Source organism: Procambarus clarkii, chromosome 13 (assembly GCF_040958095.1).
Source record: "Procambarus clarkii isolate CNS0578487 chromosome 13, FALCON_Pclarkii_2.0, whole genome shotgun sequence".
In the NCBI taxonomy this organism is placed as follows: Eukaryota; Metazoa; Arthropoda; class Malacostraca; order Decapoda; family Cambaridae; genus Procambarus; species Procambarus clarkii.
Genome location: NC_091162.1, coordinates 11,537,033 through 11,555,100, shown reverse-complemented (window position 1 = coordinate 11,555,100; position 18,068 = coordinate 11,537,033). Strand labels below are relative to the sequence as shown.

At 42.7% G+C, this 18,068-nt stretch overlaps 1 protein-coding gene across 5 annotated transcripts in view; it reads right to left on the bottom strand.

Annotated features, from left to right (window-relative positions):
- LOC123757211 (probable ATP-dependent RNA helicase DHX35) overlaps positions 1 to 18,068 on the bottom strand; it is a gene marked incomplete at its 5' end in the record, with an annotated part of 54,999 nt that overhangs the window by 20,652 nt on the left and 16,279 nt on the right. For all 5 annotated transcript variants that reach the window (XM_069323628.1, XM_069323630.1, XM_069323629.1 and 2 more), the window contains 3 exon segments: positions 2,947 to 3,053; positions 9,170 to 9,311; positions 13,238 to 13,384. In XM_069323628.1, the coding sequence (XP_069179729.1) occupies positions 2,947 to 3,053; positions 9,170 to 9,311; positions 13,238 to 13,384 (396 nt within the window).

The following is an 18,068-nucleotide window of genomic DNA, read 5'->3' as shown; positions in this document are numbered from 1 at the left end:
ACACAGGCGAAACGGATGCCCAATGAGCAAAAGAAATGACAGAGCCCAGTAGGCTCAAGAAGCTGGACCTACACCGAACGACAGGAGACACCAAAAACCCAGAGCGCAACCCCCACAAACACAACGAGAGAAGTACAACAAGCACAGAGGCCCTGTAAATGGCAGGTGAGTGACAGAGGGGCAGGACTAAAGAGCCAAAACTCAACCCCAGCAAGCACAACTATTTTTTTTTTGAGATATATACAAGAGTTGTTACATTCTTGTACAGCCACTAGTACACTTGTCGTGCTTTTCAAGAGATCCATAACCTTTAAGCACTTTGTGTATTATTTTTGTATCAACTGATGTATATCTGTAACCATCAAATACATAATAAAGCACAAAAAAAAAGGGAAGGGGGTGGTAGGAGAAAACCACACAGAAACTGTATTGGAGGGGATCTAAACATTCCCTCTAATGTGTTATGCGTGGTTTCCTCCGAGGCTATGGGTCCCCCTTCTCCCAGCCAGAGGTGGTACTCCCTTCTGTTTACTGTTTAAAAAAAAAAATTATATTATATATTATATACATTATATATATATATATATATATATATTATTAAATATGACAGAAAAAGTAAGATTAATAATTCTAACACGAATTTTCTCAATCTTTCGTACATTTCGTTTCACTGTTGGAGGTAAATCAAAAATCAATTCTCCAAAATTCATTTTTATTTCTAGTCTGACGCGACACGAGCGCGTTTCGTAAAACTTATTACATTTTCAAAGACTTTAGTTCACAAATACACAACTGAATAGAACTTACGCATCTCCGATTTTATATCTACACTTGAGTGAGGTGGAAGGGGTGATGTGGCATTAACACAAGACAGAACAAGATGTGGTATTAATAGGGTATTAATTTCATCAACACAAGACAGAACAAGAGTATTAATAGGGTATTAATTTCATCAACACAAGACAGAACACGAAACAATGGATATTGAATAGAAGTGTTTGTAGAAAGCCTATTGGTCCATATTTCTTGATGCTTCTATATTGGAGCGGAGTCTTGAGGTGGGTAGAATATAGTTGTGCAATAATTGGCTGTTGATTGCTGGTGTTGACTTTTTAATGTGTAGTGCCTCGCAAATGTCAAGCCGCCTGCTATCGCTGTATCTATCGATGATTTCTGTGTTGTTTACTAGAATTTCTCTGGCGATGGTTTGGTTGTGGGAAGAGATTATATGTTCCTTAATGGAGCCCTGTTGCTTATGCATCGTTAAACGCCTAGAAAGAGATGTTGTTGTCTTGCCTATATACTGGGTTTTTTGGAGCTTACAGTCCCCAAGAGGGCATTTGAAGGCATAGACGACGTTGGTCTCTTTTAAAGCGTTCTGCTTTGTGTCTGGAGAGTTTCTCATGAGTAGGCTGGCCGTTTTTCTGGTTTTATAGTAAATCGTCAGTTGTATCCTCTGATTTTTGTCTGTAGGGATAACGTTTCTATTAACAATATTTTTCAGGACCCTTTCCTCCGTTTTATGAGCTGTGGAAAAGAAGTTCCTGTAAAATAGTCTAATAGGGGGTATAGGTGTTGTGTTAGTTGTCTCTTCAGAGGTTGCATGGCGTTTCACTTTCCTTCTTATGATGTCTTCGACGAAACCATTGGAGAAGCCGTTGTTGACTAGGACCTGCCTTACCCTACAGAGTTCTTCGTCGACTTGCTTCCATTCCGAGCTGTGGCTGAGAGCACGGTCGACATATGCGTTAACAACACTCCTCTTGTACCTGTCTGGGCAGTCGCTGTTGGCATTTAGGCACATTCCTATGTTCGTTTCTTTAGTGTAGACTGCAGTGTGGAAACCTCCGCTCTTTTCCATGACTGTTACATCTAGAAAGGGCAGCTTCCCATCCTTTTCCATCTCGTAAGTGAAACGCAGCACGTTACTCTGCTCAAACGCCTCCTTCAGCTCCTGCAGATGTCTGACATCAGGTACCTGTGTAAAAATGTCGTCAACATACCTGCAGTATATGGCCGGTTTCAAGTTCATGTTGACTAAGACTTTTTGCTCGATGGTACCCATGTAGAAGTTTGCAAATAGGACACCTAGGGGAGAACCCATGGCGACCCCATCTACTTGCTTATACATGTGCCCATCCGGGCTCAAGAAGGGTGCCTCTTTAGTACAAGCTTGGAGTAGTTTCCTTAGAATATATTCTGGTATGTCAAGAGGAGTACAGGCTGGATCACAATACACTCTGTCGGCTATCATCCCGATTGTCTCGTCCACAGGTACGTTGGTGAACAGTGATTCTACGTCCAACGAGGCTCTTATTCCTGTGGCCCGTGTGCCCCGCAGTAAGTCAACAAATTCCTTTGGAGACTTCAGGCTGAAGGTGCAAGGGACATAAGGAGTCAGCAGGCCGTTGAGTCGCTTCGCCAGTCTGTACGTGGGTGTGGGTATCTGGCTAATGATTGGCCAAAGTGGGTTTCCAGGTTTGTGTGTCTTGACATTTCCATACGCATATCCAGGTTTATATTCCCCAATAATCTTTGGCAGGTGAAGTCCGGATTTCTTGGCGTTCACAGTTTCGATCAGTTTGTTGACCTTTGCTTTTAATTCGGCTGTAGTGTCCTTCGTTACCCTTTGGAATTTAGTTTGGTCAGAGAGTATGAGGTTCATTTTCGCCAGATATTCGTCTTTTTTAAGAATGACGTATATTGGCGACTTGTCGCCTCTCCTGACGTTTTAGTCTATATATATATATATATACAGTATATATAATTATATATATATAATTATATATATATATATTATATATATAATTATATATATATATCATATATATATATATCATATGAACACGTTGTACTAAACGGGGTGAGAATAGCTTGAGCTACCTCATCCCTTTGTGTAGATTTTTACCTCAATAAACTTATTTAAATCAAATTTGAATTACATACCAATTCCTAAAGCCATTAAGTTGAGAACAGCTGAAGATAGGTTTGAACGAACCATTTCCGGTGGTGTAACTTCACTAAGCTTGTTGTACTCTTCTTCAGTGTATAGTCTGTAAGCAAAATTTATGTTAATTCATTGCTTACATTACTAGACAGTTACTTCATATACATTGATAGAAATACTGTATGTGAATTACCTCTTAATTCTATAACTCTTAGCAGCAATTTTGAGCTAATAAATAAACACTTTGAACATGGGGCAATTCATTTGACGAAATGTTAAAATTTATCTGTCTCCCCACATGCTATTACAGTTACAGTCATCATGCACAATAACCTGCTATCACACTACATTTATCCGGCAATTACTATACAATCACACACTATAATCTGCTATCACAACTAGTCATCAGTCACTATACAGATACAGCCAACAGTCACAGTTATCAGACACACAGTCAGATTGCTTTAGTGGTGAGAACACTGTTGTCAGAGTTGAATGTATTGCCTCATGAGAGCCACGCACATATGGATCCAAGTCGTGTATAATATCCAAAGTCTAACCTAACCATCCAACTTCCTTCATATATGGCAGGACAAATGACTTATAAACAAATTATATAATTAAGCATACACATCTTCTCTATTTTAGTACAAGTACAACAAGATTTGAAGAAAAACAATACTGTTATGTGAAAACAAAAATAAGTTAGGAAAAAAACTGAATGAGTTGAGTGTGAATGTGAATAAGTGAGATGAGTATGAGAGAAGAGTTGAATGGTGGGGAATGAGCCAAGTGTGTATGTGTAATTACCGAAGTGTAGTTACAAGATGAGAATTACACTCATGGTGCCCCGTCTTCCCAGTATTCTTTGTCGTATAAAGCTTTGAAACTACTGACGGTTTTGGCCTCCACCACCACCTCACATAGTTTGTTCCAACGGTCTACCACTGTTTGTAAAAGAAAATGTTTAAAAAATTTTTTGGCACCTCTGTTCCCTTAGCTTGAATCTTTTTATTTTTATTTTGTTTTATTTATTCATTTATATAAATTTTACATTCTTGTACAGCCACTATCACGCATAGCATTTCGGGCAAGTCTTTAACCACTATGCTGCGCAACCTTAAAATAAGTAGAAGTTCGCTAATCCGGACTATACGGGAAGGACCCCTTGCTGAATGAGCCCAATTTTCCAGATTAACTGACTTTTCACCGCAGAAGTCCAAAAGTGAACATTTCCAAAAAAACCAGCGTTGAATGTAATGAAACGCCATTTTCTGGGTGAGCCCCAAAGGCTCCCTGGAGCTTATCGGGCTAATGTATGTTATATTAGACCGGGACATTAGCTATGGAATTCAGGCCTACCAGGGACCAGTGCCAGAACCTGGTCCCTTCAGAGAGGTTTCAGGAAGCAATGGCCCTGGAAAAAAAACCTTGTGGTTGGGGGTTTTCCTTGTCTGCCATCGACCAGGGTTAGTCACCCAGAAAGGTAGGCATAACAAAACAAACCCCAACATGGTAAAAAAACTAATAAAAAAACTGAACAGAAAGGTGGAAATTCTCTACAACCCCAAGGAAACAAGCAAACATCATACTTTACTGCCGCGCTGTTTGTCCGCGCAGCCCTCCCCGCTCCGAGAGGGGGAAGGGGGGGGGGGCTCCGAACTTCACTGCGCCAGTTGCCTAGCATCAGTTCTGAAGCCAAGCTTCAACCAACGCAAAAAAAATTTTGACCAGTGGGAGGGAGGGTTGCCAGTGAGCCTCTGGTGCTCACCCAGAAAATGGCGTTTCATTACATTCAACACTACATTCATTACATTCAACATTAATAACTTAATTAGTGATACACATACGTTATTAGAATAAGAATCCAATTAGAGATTGGATTCAAAAGGTGACACCCCCTAGTGTTAACACTTACATCAGAGGAGCTCCAGCATATTTCAACAATCCTAAGTATTGTAGTACAGGTTGATGATAGTGAGTGGTGTCCCAGGGAACATAAAGGGATAGTGCTTTTGAAAAATAAGTGAGATAACAGGAATGTGCTAAGGGAAGTGAAAAAATTGGATGAGAAAAAGTTGCCCTAGTGTTCCAGTGCAGACAAGAACATTCAAGATGGCAGCCATCAAGAGGAAAAAATAAAACAGAGCTTGATTTTCGGGATTCAATAAAGAAAGCATTGATATAAGCAGTCTACACAACAAGTTAGCAAAATTAGATACTATAGTGAACTCTCGTGTAGAAATAATCAGTAAATTGAAAGAAAGTAATGACCATTTGTGTAGCAAAGTTTTATGTCTTGAAGGTTTAGTGAAAGACTTGTGCATGGACAATAATCAATTGGAAACAAATTGCAAAGCCATGGAAGAGGAAAATAAACTCTTAAAAATAGCTTTGGAAGAAGTTAAAAAAAAATTGAAGAAGCAGTAAAGGAAGCCAAACACTGCAGCAACCAAGATAAAACAAACATTAGGTTGGAAGTGAGAAAGAAATTGGCATCTAACCCGAAGTTGGTGCAAAACACAGTTGATCAGAGTAAGTCCCTGATAATTTTTGATTGCATAGAAAAGGAGATAACATCTAGGTCAGAAAGAGCTGTAGAAGAAGCAAAAGTAGTAGATAAAATTGTTGGCATTGTGGAAGGTCTTACTACCACAGAGAATGTGTGTGACTACAGAGGAATAGGCAGGTACATAAAGGGGGAAAAACCGACCTTTGAGGATCACTAAACGGTGCCAAACAGATAGAAGAAGTACTAAGGAATGCTAGAAAATTACAAAGTGGTGAGAATGGGAAAGTGTGGTCGTTAAGACGAAATCTTTCAAGAGAAGACAGAGAGAGAAGCTGAAACTAAACCTTGTAGACGTAAAACGTCTAAATGAGAGCAGAAACGAATGAAGAAGAAATAAATTCTTTTTTCTACAAAGTGATAGGGGTAGGCAGGCCAGTAAAATGGTACAAAAAGGCAAACCAACAAAATTGATAGAGAGAGGGGTAGTGAAGAATAAGGAGAGGGGGGAACATGTTCCTGAAAATAGTATATACCAATGTTGATGGAGTGAGATCGAAGATACTGTAGTTAAGTGATGTAATACAGCTGCAGACACCAGACATTGTTACACTCACGGACACAAAACTTGAAGATGTTATTTTAAATGAGGTCATATTCCCAAGGGGCTACTCAATTTGGAGATGGGACAGAAAAATTAGGAGAGGCAGTGGCATTGCTGTGCTGGTGAAAGAACACCTAAAGGTGAATGAAATAATGATTGCCAATCCACGAGAAGTTGATGTAATAGCACTAGAGATCTGCCATGACGATGATAAACGAATGATAATAAATGCATATAGTCCACCACCAAGCAACACATGGACAAAGGAGGAGCTAGATAGTAAACAAGAGGGTTTTATAACAATAACGAGAGAGAGATTATAGCGAGAGTAGATATAGATAGATCACGACTGTTGATAGTTGGGGACTTCAAATTGAAATCCATAGACTGGGAAGCATATGAAGCTAGAACAGAGGATTTTTGGACCCGTAGATTTGTAGACCTCATCCTGGAAACATTCTTGTATCAACATGTTAAACAAGCTACGAGGATGACGTTCCCTCCATGCTAGATTTGATATTTACCAGGAAGGAGGAAGAGATATTTGACATTCAGTACCTTCCTCCCTTGGGTAAAAGTGACCATGTGTTTTTGGGAATAAAGTATGCAATGTGTTATAATCTGGAAGAAAATAAGGAGGTTGAAGCAATTAAAAAAACCTGACTTCAGGAGAGGACATTATGACGACCTTAGAATTTTTTTTAGTGAGTATAATTGGACAGACTTATTGCTAGGCAAGGAAGTAAATGAGATGTATGTCAAGTTTTGTGAAATATATGATAAAGGCACAAAATATTAATACCAAAACAGAGATGCAGAACTAGGAAACAGGATTGGTTCAACAGAAATTGTGAGAGGGCCAGAGACCAAAAGACACAAAAATGGAATCAATATAGGAAGAGGCCAAACCCCCAAACATACCAGCAATACAAAGATGCAAGAAACAGCTACACGGCAGTGAGGAGAGAGGCAGAAAGACATTTTGAAAAAGGGATTGCGGAATGTAAGACCTATTCTACATAGATCTATTCTACAAATTCATAAACAACAAATTGCAGGTAAAGGATAATATTCAGAGGTTGAAAAAAGGAAATAGATTCATGGAAAATGAAAAGGAAATCTGTGAAACATTAAACAAAAAGTTCCAAAGTGTGTTTGTACAAAATGAAATCTTCAGGGAACCAGACACAATAAGAATGCCAGAGAACAACATAAAGCACATAGATGTGTCTAGAGACGAAGTGGAAAGAATGCTCAAGGAGCTAAGTAAGAACAAAGCAGTTGGTCCAGATGGAGTTTCACCATGGGTTCTGAGAGAATGTGCACCTGAGCTCAGCATTCCACTTCAACTGATTTTTCAGGCATCCCTGTTTACAGGAGTTGTAGCTGATGTGTGGAAAAAGACTACCATAGTTCCAATCTACAAAAGTGGAAGCAGGAAAAGACCCCCCTCAATTATAGACCTGTATCATTAACAAGTGTCATAGTCAAAATATTGGAAAAAATAATAAAAAACTAAACGGGTAGAACACATGGAGAAAAACGATATAATATCAGACAGACAGTAAGGTTTTCAATCTGGAAGATCCTGTGTAACGAACTTACTCAGTTCCTATGATTGAGCCACAGAGATTTTACAGGAAAGAGATGGTTGGGTTGACTGCATCTACCTGGACCTAAAAAAGGCTTTCGACAGAATTCCACATAAGAGGTTGTTCTGGAAACTGGAACATATTGGAGGGGTGACAGGTAAGCTTCTAACATGGATGAAAAATTTCCTGACAGAAAAATGAGGGCCGTAATCAGAGGCAATGTATCGGATTGGAGGAATGTCACGATTGGAGTACCACAGGGTTCAGTTCTTGCACCGGTAATGTTCATTGTTTACATAAACGATCTACCAGTTGGAATACAGAATTAAATGAACATGTTTGCTGATGATGCTAAGATAATAGGGAAGATAAGAAACCTAGATGATTGTCATGCCCTTCAAGAAGACCTGGACAAAATATATATATGGAGCAACACTTGGCAAATGGAATTTAATGTGAATAAATGCCATGTTATGGAAAGTGGAATTAGAGAACATAGACCCCACACAACCTATAAATTATTGGAGAACATGGATCCATCACAACCTATATATTATGTGAGAAATCTTTAAAGAATTCTGACAAAGAAAGGGATCTAGGGGTGGTTCTAGATAGAAAACTGTCAACTGAGGACCACATTAAGAACATTGTGCGAGGAGCCTATGTTACACTTTCTAACTTCAGAATGGCTTTTAAATATATGGATGGAGAAATACTAAAGAAATTGTTCACAACTTTTGTTAGACCAAAGCTGGAATATGCAGCGGTTGTATGGTGCCCATATCTTAAGAAGCACATCAACAAACTGGAAAAGGTGCAACGGCATGCCACTAAGTGGCTCCCAGAACTGAAGGACTAGAGCTACCAGGAGAGGTTAGAGGCATTAAATATGCAAAAACTAAAAGATAGAAGAAAAAGAGGCGATATGATCACTACATACAAAATAGTAACAGGAATCGATAAAATTGATAGGGAAGAATTCCTGACACTCGGAACTTCAAGAACAAGAGGTCATAGATTTAAACTCACGAAATAAAGCTGCCGGAGAAATATAAGAAAATTCACCTTTGTAAACAGAGTGGTAGATGGTTGGAACAAGTTAGGTGAGGTGGTCGTGGAGGCCAAGACCGTCAGTAATTTCAAAGTGTTATATGACAAAGAGTGCTGGGGAGACGGGATACCACAAGCATAGCTCTCATCCTGTAACTACACTTAAGTAACTACATTTAAGTAATTACACATTTCTGTGTGTATTATTAACTTATTAGTAATGTAATATTAATATTTTCCTGCCACGATCAACCATCACCCACAAGCCATCATCTCCCTTTCCTCTCACCATCTCTCCCTTTTCCCAATTCCATCAAGCACTTGCAGAGGTGCCGGAGCAGCGCTCTGGCGAGCTCCGGCAGCACTGCATCACTGCTAATATCTAATTTACAAGGGAACAGAATAAATACAAACAAATGCTCATACACACACAAATCCAAATCTAAATGATCAACTTGAAACCTTACCTGTATACATTTCCGGAACGGGTTCGTCCTGCTCTTCCTGCTCTTTGAATAGCAGATGCCTGGGAAGTAGGAACAACTACAAGGGCATCTGTATGGCTACTTGGGTTGTACCATCGTAGTTTCACAAATCCACAGTCCACAACTGTTGAAAAGATTTAGCCATTATGTTATTGTAAAATTAAATATGTTGAGTTAACAGAAAATAATAGTATAACATAGCCAATAGAAAAATATTTAAAGAACGAAAGACATTAATTTCCTTATTCTAAGAGCACTCAGGATTAGTAGGAAAGAATCTTGGCAAGTCACATCTCAAGGCGGCAAGCCTAAAATTTGATATAATCACAGCTTTAGAAGAGCCACAGCCCTGCATTTAGAGCACACAGTTTGCTACAAATGTACAACACCACATACTGTAATGAAGATGAGATACCCTAGAACATACTGTTCTATCAAATAAGTAATTATCAAAAGAAGGTGTCAAACTGTTCTATCAAAATACAAATGTTGAACCCCTGCAATGCATTACTGTTTATACCCGACAAACGAACCTGACAACTTGCTCTTGGTGTGCAAGAAAACAAATTCTTTCTAATACTGTTAAACTGCATCCCCTGATCACAGGAAAAATAAAAAATAAAAAAGTGACTTAATTTGTCTGTGAAGCACAGAAATATTGCAGTGGCATCACAATTCACAAGCATTCATGGAGCATTTGCCTCCAGGCAGTTGCTCTAGCTCCCTTGTTGATGGGGGAGGGAAGTAGCATCAAAGATATTTTTTAGATACTTATTTCAATGTCTTTGAATTACTTTTTGCTGGTTTTTGCAGAAATATTATTTAACCCTTTAACTGCGCAATGCACCTGCAGTCCCACGTCTGGGGTGCACTACGCACCTCCAGGTATTTGTATTTTTCACGTTCCATCAAAACTCCCGCAGCTACATGGGGTTCACATCAGCTTCCTCAGGGCTCTTGTAAACAGATGCCATCTTTAAAAAAAATCATGGTCCACATTCCCGGGTGTGAGAGCCTCGGTAGTGAGTGAGCAACCATGGCTGGCGCTCGCAGCATGAGCGCACAGCACTGCTGTTTAGTGTGTGACCACAGCATCGCCTAATAATGTCAAAATATATATATATATATAACTTGTATTATTTAGCCATGATAGTATTATAGAAGAGCCTGAGTATGATTCTCCAACTACAGTTGGAGAAAAATTGCTAACCGAAAGCTGAACGAGTAAACAAAACTCCCCAATCAGAAAAGAAGTAAACAAGCATGACATCACCACAGCTGCCGCAATTACCTCTGTCTGCGCAATTTCCCCCATCACCGGGAGGGGGGAAGGGGAGGGTCCCAGACCTTCCACGTCGGCTACCCAGCCCCAGTTCAGTGGCTGTTGTGTTTGGTGGCAGTCAATAGACTCTGACTCCATCCTTTTGAGCAGGGCTGTCCATAGCAGTGTTTTTCTGTGTGGAGGTGTGCGAGCCAGGAGTAACACAAGAGTACTGGGGCTGCATGCCCCGTAGAGCCACCTTCCCTAGGTGCCCCTGTAAATACTGCTCTTGCGGTTTAAGGTTATCTTTCATAGGCCATTTGGGAGACTACCTCTGTGTGGTTCTTTTGCTGCTTGGTGATTGCCCACCCTTGGGGTCAGCTGGGGTTGTTCTTCCTCCTGTTTGACCTTAGGTAGCAGGTAGTATTGTCGCTGGCTGAGACGCAAGGTATTGTGCAGCTGTCAGATATACACATTGTGGATGGTTCTGTTCCCCTGGAGATGTGCTTTTGCATGGTTTTTCTTTGTCTTTTGTTTTGTTTTGCTTGGTGGGGTCTGCCTGGTGTGGCTGTATAACCACTTGTATGGTTGTGGTCCTCGTAATTGCACACGTCGCAGGGGTTCAGTTTTTAGTTCGTTGCTTGATGGCTCTGGGATAACCGGTTAGCAGTACCTTGCCTGGGCTTTCCTTAGCAGTCAGCCTAAGGGCCCTGGGAACCCCCATTGGGGCTCACTCGTCCAATGGAGGAAACCTCCGAGTCCCACCTCGCTTATTGCAAGTTTGAAGTTTGCTCTGTCCCCTTGTCTCAGGGTGACATTCACCGTCTTTCCCTCCACCATGCTGTCTGTTGGGTTGATGACACCTTTGACCCAGAGTCTTGCAAGTGGTGTGCCTTGCGTGTACTTCAGTTCACCCAGTTTGATAATACTGTTGATTGGGTGCAGGCAGCATCTGCATTGCATGTGTGGTTTAGGTTGCTGCAACGCTCTATTTTAATTGCCTTTTGGATGCCCCACTTTGGTTATAGGGACCCGAACTTGGGGGAGGGGAGGGGGGATTAGTCGCTTTGACTCTGGTTTCGTTCATGCCCCCTTGTCCTTTTCCCCTGCTGTGATTCATTCTGCTCCCAAACGTTTGAGGGTTTCAGAATCGGGACAGGGTTTTCTTGGTAGCGAGACTCAGGCGGCTCTGGCATTCGAGCCTGTTCCTCCTGCTGGGGCTTTTGGGGTTGTGCCAGCAAGCCTCCCTTTTGCTTGCGTTTAGGATGTCACTTCTGCACCATTCTGCAAGCTTTCTCGGACGCTGTTTCACATCCGGCCTGCTCATGCACCACCTGAGCCGTCTTGGTCTTTGACAAGGTGCTCTCTCTTTTCTTTCTTCTTCTCAGTTTGTGGTGGTCCCTTCAGTTCAGGATTGCCTTTCTAAGACTGTTTTCTTGTTGGCATTGGCCTCTGGGGATCGGGTCAGGGAGCTTCATGCTCTCCTCCAGTGCAAGGGTTTCTGCTCTTTCAGTCCTGGTGGTCGGTTTCATAGTTTGCAACCATCTCCTTTTTTCCTAGGGAAGAATGAGACTGCTGCTTTCCGGAAGAGTCCTTGGGTTGTTGATGCTTGGTTTGTTCAGCTGGGGGCGCATTATGTTTTGTGTCCGGTTGTGGCTCTTCTTGCCACTTGTGCGCCACGGCCTCCATGACAGGGGGGGATGAGCTTTGGGTTGAATAACTCTGTATAAATGCATTTACCTCCTGTTACGGTATCAACACCGTTGCTGGAGGTGCAGAGTGGCGATTTCAGTGCCATCTATGGACCTGCACTCCAACTCCCAGGTATTAGACGAGACGCAGACAACCCCATCTGTTGGCGGCGGTGTGGTGTCAATGAAAGGCTCTTATTTCATACCTCAATTAGGAGGCGAGGTTGATGATGATGACCTCTGGCTGGTGGCATAATGATATCAACTCCATCTAGGTTGTGCATGCGATTACAATTTCAGTTCCCCAGTGAAGGGCATTATCCTAAGGTCACCCAGTATGCTGTCTGACGTTTGTTCACAGAGGTGATGTGATAGGCGATTGTGTTGTGGAAAGCAGTTCACCTTGGGCAGTCCAGAACTTCTGACTTGGTCCTGTGAAAGGACAAAGTGGCCACTGTCGGTAGTAGCAGTGTGTTAGCTCTTGGACTTATGTAGTGTTGTATGGACCAATGTACCTGGGATTTGGTCAAGAGGATTTACGAGACAATAGTAGTGTTCGTCTGCTAAGAAGTGCTGCTAGTTGGTTGCTGGAGACTTCTGCCAGGGTATTAGCTACCCCCTGTATGTGATTATTTGAGAACCCTGTCAGCGTGTTGCTGAGGCCCTCTGCCAGTGTGTTTCTGGAGTGTGGATGTGGGGTATTGGGACATCGTGACGATGTGGTATGTGGACTGACCCATGTTGAGGAAGGTGAACTCACCGGTGATTACCACCGAATGTGGACAACGTGTACTTGAAGATAGTGGACTCACCGGGATTTGAAGAACACTGTAGATCTATCGAGTGTCCTGGGTGAAAGCGACACAGTGTACATATGTGTAGTTATACCTCTATAGATAATATATTGGTGAAGGTGTAACTGCGTATTGTTTATCTCCCCCTTTATTCTTTGCACTGTTACTTGCTACTGCCAATTCTTAAGAACTTACCATTGACTTAGGGTAGGATCATAGAAGAAGAGGCTATAAGGCACATTAACAGAAAAAATATGGTAACTGGCTCAAGCTGGCTGTAACACCACCTGAAGACAGACCTTACCATATACAATGCCAGGCATAGTAACGGAGGTCTCTGCAATATTGGTTGCCACTACCACTTTCCTGACTCCTGGAGGTGAAAACTGAAACACTCTCAGTTGATCGCTGTTTGTCAGGGCTCCATGCATTGGCAAAATGAGGAGAGAACCTAAAATATGAAAAATAGAATTTATTGGACAAGTGAACATAGAGAATAAACATATCATAATACAGTTCATGAGAAAAACCAGCGTTGAATGTAATGAAACGCTATTTTCTGGGCGAGACCCAGAGGCTCCGCAGAGCTATTTGGGCTGATAAGAATGTATTTGACTGTGGAATCAATTATAGTGAATGGGGGACCACAAGCCAGAACCTGGCCCCCTCAGAGAGGCACGAGGAGCAATAGCCTATAGAAACTCCCGTGTGGTTGGGAGCATTTTGATGTTTGCCATTGACTGATACCTGCTTGATACCTGCTTGATGGGGTTCTGGGAGTTCTTCTACTCCCCAAGCCCGGCCCGAGGCCAGGCTCGACTTGTGAGAGTTTGGTCCACCAGGCTGTTGCTTGGAGCGGCCCACAGGCCCACATACCCACCACAGCCTGGCTGATCTGGAACTTCTCTTAGAAAACAGTCCAGTTTTCTCTTGAAAATGTCCACGGTTGTTCCGGCAATATTTCTTATAGTCGCTGGGAGGACGTTGAACAACTGCGGACCTCTGATGTTTATACAGTGTTCTCTGATTGTGCCTATGGCACCTCTGTTCTTCACTGGTTCAATCCTGCATTTTCTTCCATATCGTTCACTCCAGTACGTTGTTATTTTACTGTGTAGATTTGGGACCTGGCCCTCCAGTATCTTCCACGTGTATATTATTTGGTATCTCTCTCGTCTCCTTTCTAGAGTACATTTGGGGAGCTTTGAGACGATCCCAATAATTTAGGTGTTTTATCTCGTCTATGCGTGCCGTATATGTCCTCTGTATTTCCTTGATTTCAGCAATCTCTCCTGCTCTGAAGAGGGAAGCGAGTACTGAGCAGTACTCGAGACAGGACAATACAAGTGACTTGAAGAGTACAACCATTGTAATGGGATCCCTGGATTTGAAAGTTCTCATAATCCATCCTATCATTTTTCTGGCTGACGCAATATTTGCTTGGTTATGCTCCCTAAACGTTAGATCGTCGGACATCATTATTCCCAAATCCTTGACATGCTGTTTTCCTACTATGGGCAGATTCGATTGTGTTTTGTACCCTGTATTATGTTTCAGATCCTCATTTTTGCCGTACCTGAGTACCTGAAATTTATCACTGTTAAACATCATGTTATTTTCTGCTGCCCAATCGAAAACTTTGTTGATATCTGCTTTTAATTTTTCAATGTCTTCAGCAGAGGTAATTTTCATGCTGATTTTTGTGTCATCTGCAAAGGATGACACGAAGCTGTGACTTGTATTTTTATCTATGTCTAATATGAGAATAAGGAACAGTAGTGGTGCAAGGACTGTACCTTGAGGTACAGAGGTTTTAACTGCGCTTGGACTATTTGATTTGATTGACTGTTACTCTTTGTGTTCTGTTCGACAGGAAATTGAGTATCCAGTGTCCTACTTTACCAGTTTTTCCCATTGACCTCATTTTGTGTGCTATCACTCCATGATCACATTTGTCAAACGCCTTTGCAAAGTCTGTGTATACAACATCTGCATTTTGCTTTTCTTCTAGAGCTTCTGTGATTTTGTCATAGTGGTTGAGTAGCTGTGACAGACAGGATCTGCCCACTCTAAATCCATGTTGTCCTGGATTGTGTAGCTCATTATTTTCCATAAAGCTAAAAATTTGATTCCTAATCACTCTTTCAAACACTTTTATTATGTGTGATGTTAGTGCAACTGGTCTATAATTTTTTGCCAAGGCTTTACTATCCCCCTTGTGCAGAGGAGCTATATCTGCAGATTTAAGTGCAGCTGGTATCTCCCTTATATCCAGGCTCTTTCTCCATATTACATCGAGTGCTCGCGCTATTGGTACTTTACATTTCTTTATGAATATTGAATTCCATGAGTCAGGCCCAGGATCTGAGTGCATGGGCATATTGTCAATTTTTCTTTCAAAGTCTTCCGAGTTCGTGTTAATATCCGTTATATTATCTGCAGTTTGAATGTCATTCATAAAGAAGCTGTCTGGGTCATCAACTTTCATGTTGTTAATTGGTGTGCTAAACATAGCCTCATACTGGCTTTTTAGAATTTAACTAATTTTGTTGTTGTCCTCTGTGTATGTACTTTCATTTGTAATTAAAGGTCCAATACTGGTCAGGGTTTTTTATTTTGATTTTGCATATATGAAAAAATATTTTGGATTTTTCTTTATCTCTTGTATAGCTTTCTGTTCCAATTCCATTTCCTCAGACTCATATGATCGCTTCAACATTTGTTCTATTTCTTCAATCTCCCTGCTTAGGTTTATTTTCCTTGCTTGTGATAATCGTGTCTGCCTAAGCATTTCCGTTATTTTGTTCCATCTCCTGTACAGTCGTCTGCGTTTTCTTTCTAGAGTGGTCCTCTTTCTGACTCTCCTCACAGGCACGTGCTTCAAGCAGACCTTGTAGGCTTCAGCTGTCAGTTGAGCTATTCCCCGTATGGGGGTTTTGTCGCTTAAAACGGTCTCCCATTGAATGGTTGCAAGGTCTACATTTTTTTTTTCCAGTCGATCCTCTTATTGTTACTGGGTCAGACACCCAGAAAGGTGGGCACCTCAAAAACCCTATCTGGTTAAAAAATTGCTACTGAAAGCTGAACTGTTGAACAGAACTCCCCAAATTAAAAGAAACAAACTAGCATGACATCACACTTGTCACCGCACCACTGTCTGCGCAGCTCCCCCCTCCCTGGGAGGGGGAAGGGGGGCGCTCCAGATCCCCCCCCCCCACGGCAGTTATTCAACCCTAGTTCTGAGGCTGAATGTCAAACGCGAAAAACTGCCGACCGGAGGGAGGGAGGGTGGCCGGGGAGCCTCCGGGACTCATCCAGAAAATGGTGTTTTATTACATTCAACGCTGGATTTCTGTGGAGAGCCCCTCCGGCTCCCCAGAGCTACTTAACCAAGGATAACAAAAAAGAGGGACCTGCCCAGGAGGCGGTCGCCACCCGCCTCCTCAACTCGAAGTTGACACAACTGGCTGCAACCTGCAACCCAAAGTGACACATGCCAGGGACATTAACAAAGTACTGTGTGGCCCCGTTCGATCACCAAAAAATCCTCACCCGAATGTCAGCCCAGGACATGTTATGAAAAACAGCAGCCAAACCAGCAAACTTGCAAACGTCGTGGGCAAGAGGATAGACCACATGCTGGTTGGACTGAATAATTCTGCTGACAACCTGGGAGACCCGCGCCCTGGAACAGGGAAAAAGGGAAACCGGGTCAACCCAAAGTGCATCTCCCCCGTCACGGAGGGTGTGGAGTGCAAGTAATGGCGAAGAGCTGCAATTGGACACAATACATGATGCACTCACAGCCCAACCAACTAAGCATCAACAACCTAAGGACCCCCTCCGGAAAGCAACAGTCTCATTCATCGCCAGAAAAACAGGAAACGGCTGCAAATGAACAAACCTACTACCAGGACTGAAAAAGCAGAAATCCCTGCGATTTCTGCTCTTTATGCAAAGGAGAGCATGAAGCTTCCCAAATCCGACCCCCAGAAACCAATGCCAAGAAGAAAGGAGCCTTAGAAAAAAATACTGAACCAAAGGGGCCACCACAAACCGAGGAGAGAGAAAAAGAGAGCACACAGTCCAACAATCAGGATAGCTCAGGAGGTGCATAAGCAGGCTGGAGGTAAAACAACACATGAGAAATCATGCAGAACGGAGCAGAAGTGACATCCACCCTGAACGCAAGCAGAAGCGGCTCCGCCAGTGCTGCACAATACAAGGCAACAGTATTCAGCATAAGATGATGGTCCTGAAACAGCAAAGAAAGGACAAAACAATCCGCTCAGAAAACGAAGACAACCTACGAAGAGACAAAAAGTGACGAAAGGATCGCCAGGAAACTTCATACTGCCGCTGAGACGAGACACGCAGGTGACCCACCATCAACAAAACCACCTGATCACCATACAATTGGTGATAAACCAGCGTCAGAAAGACCTGACATGAAGATCGAAGGAGAAGATCGTACCAGCCACGTATTGGACAGGACCGATCTGCTGAAAGAAGCCGAGCTGCGGAAAGATCCCCAGGTTTGGACATTGAGCAAGCAGTGCCTGAAACCGAGGCTGGGCCGGCCACCATGGAGCCAACAGAACTACTCTCCCCTGGTAAGTCTCCAATCAAGCTAGAATCTGAAGCAACAGCTGGACCGAATGGGAGAGGTACAGGTAACCCCACCTCGACCAGTCATGCCGGAAGGCATCAACCCCGTTGATGCCTTCCGGTCGTTGGACACTCCCCAGATATAAACTGCCTGGAGAGCCAAACCCTGAGAATCCAGCAGACGAGTCACCTGAAGCGACCAGCGCCAAAGAACCAAGGCCCGCATCAAACTCCCCCCAGGGAGCAGTCCGAATGAAGCCAGATCATTGATCAGCAAGTGACGCAAACCCTCTGAAGCGAAAGGCACACTACTGCAAATCCCCGCAACATGCTTTGAGCCTGACAGAGGGATGGCCCCCACTGACTGGCTGGCTTGGTGATCACTGGTCACAAAACCCCAGCCGAGGGACGACGCATTTGTGAACACATCGAGCGAGGGCTTGGGTAGGCACCACATCACTGATCCCCCGAAAAACCAGAAGAGGAAGCTGGCAACGCAGCAGCTGACACAAGGCCCCCATCCCCCC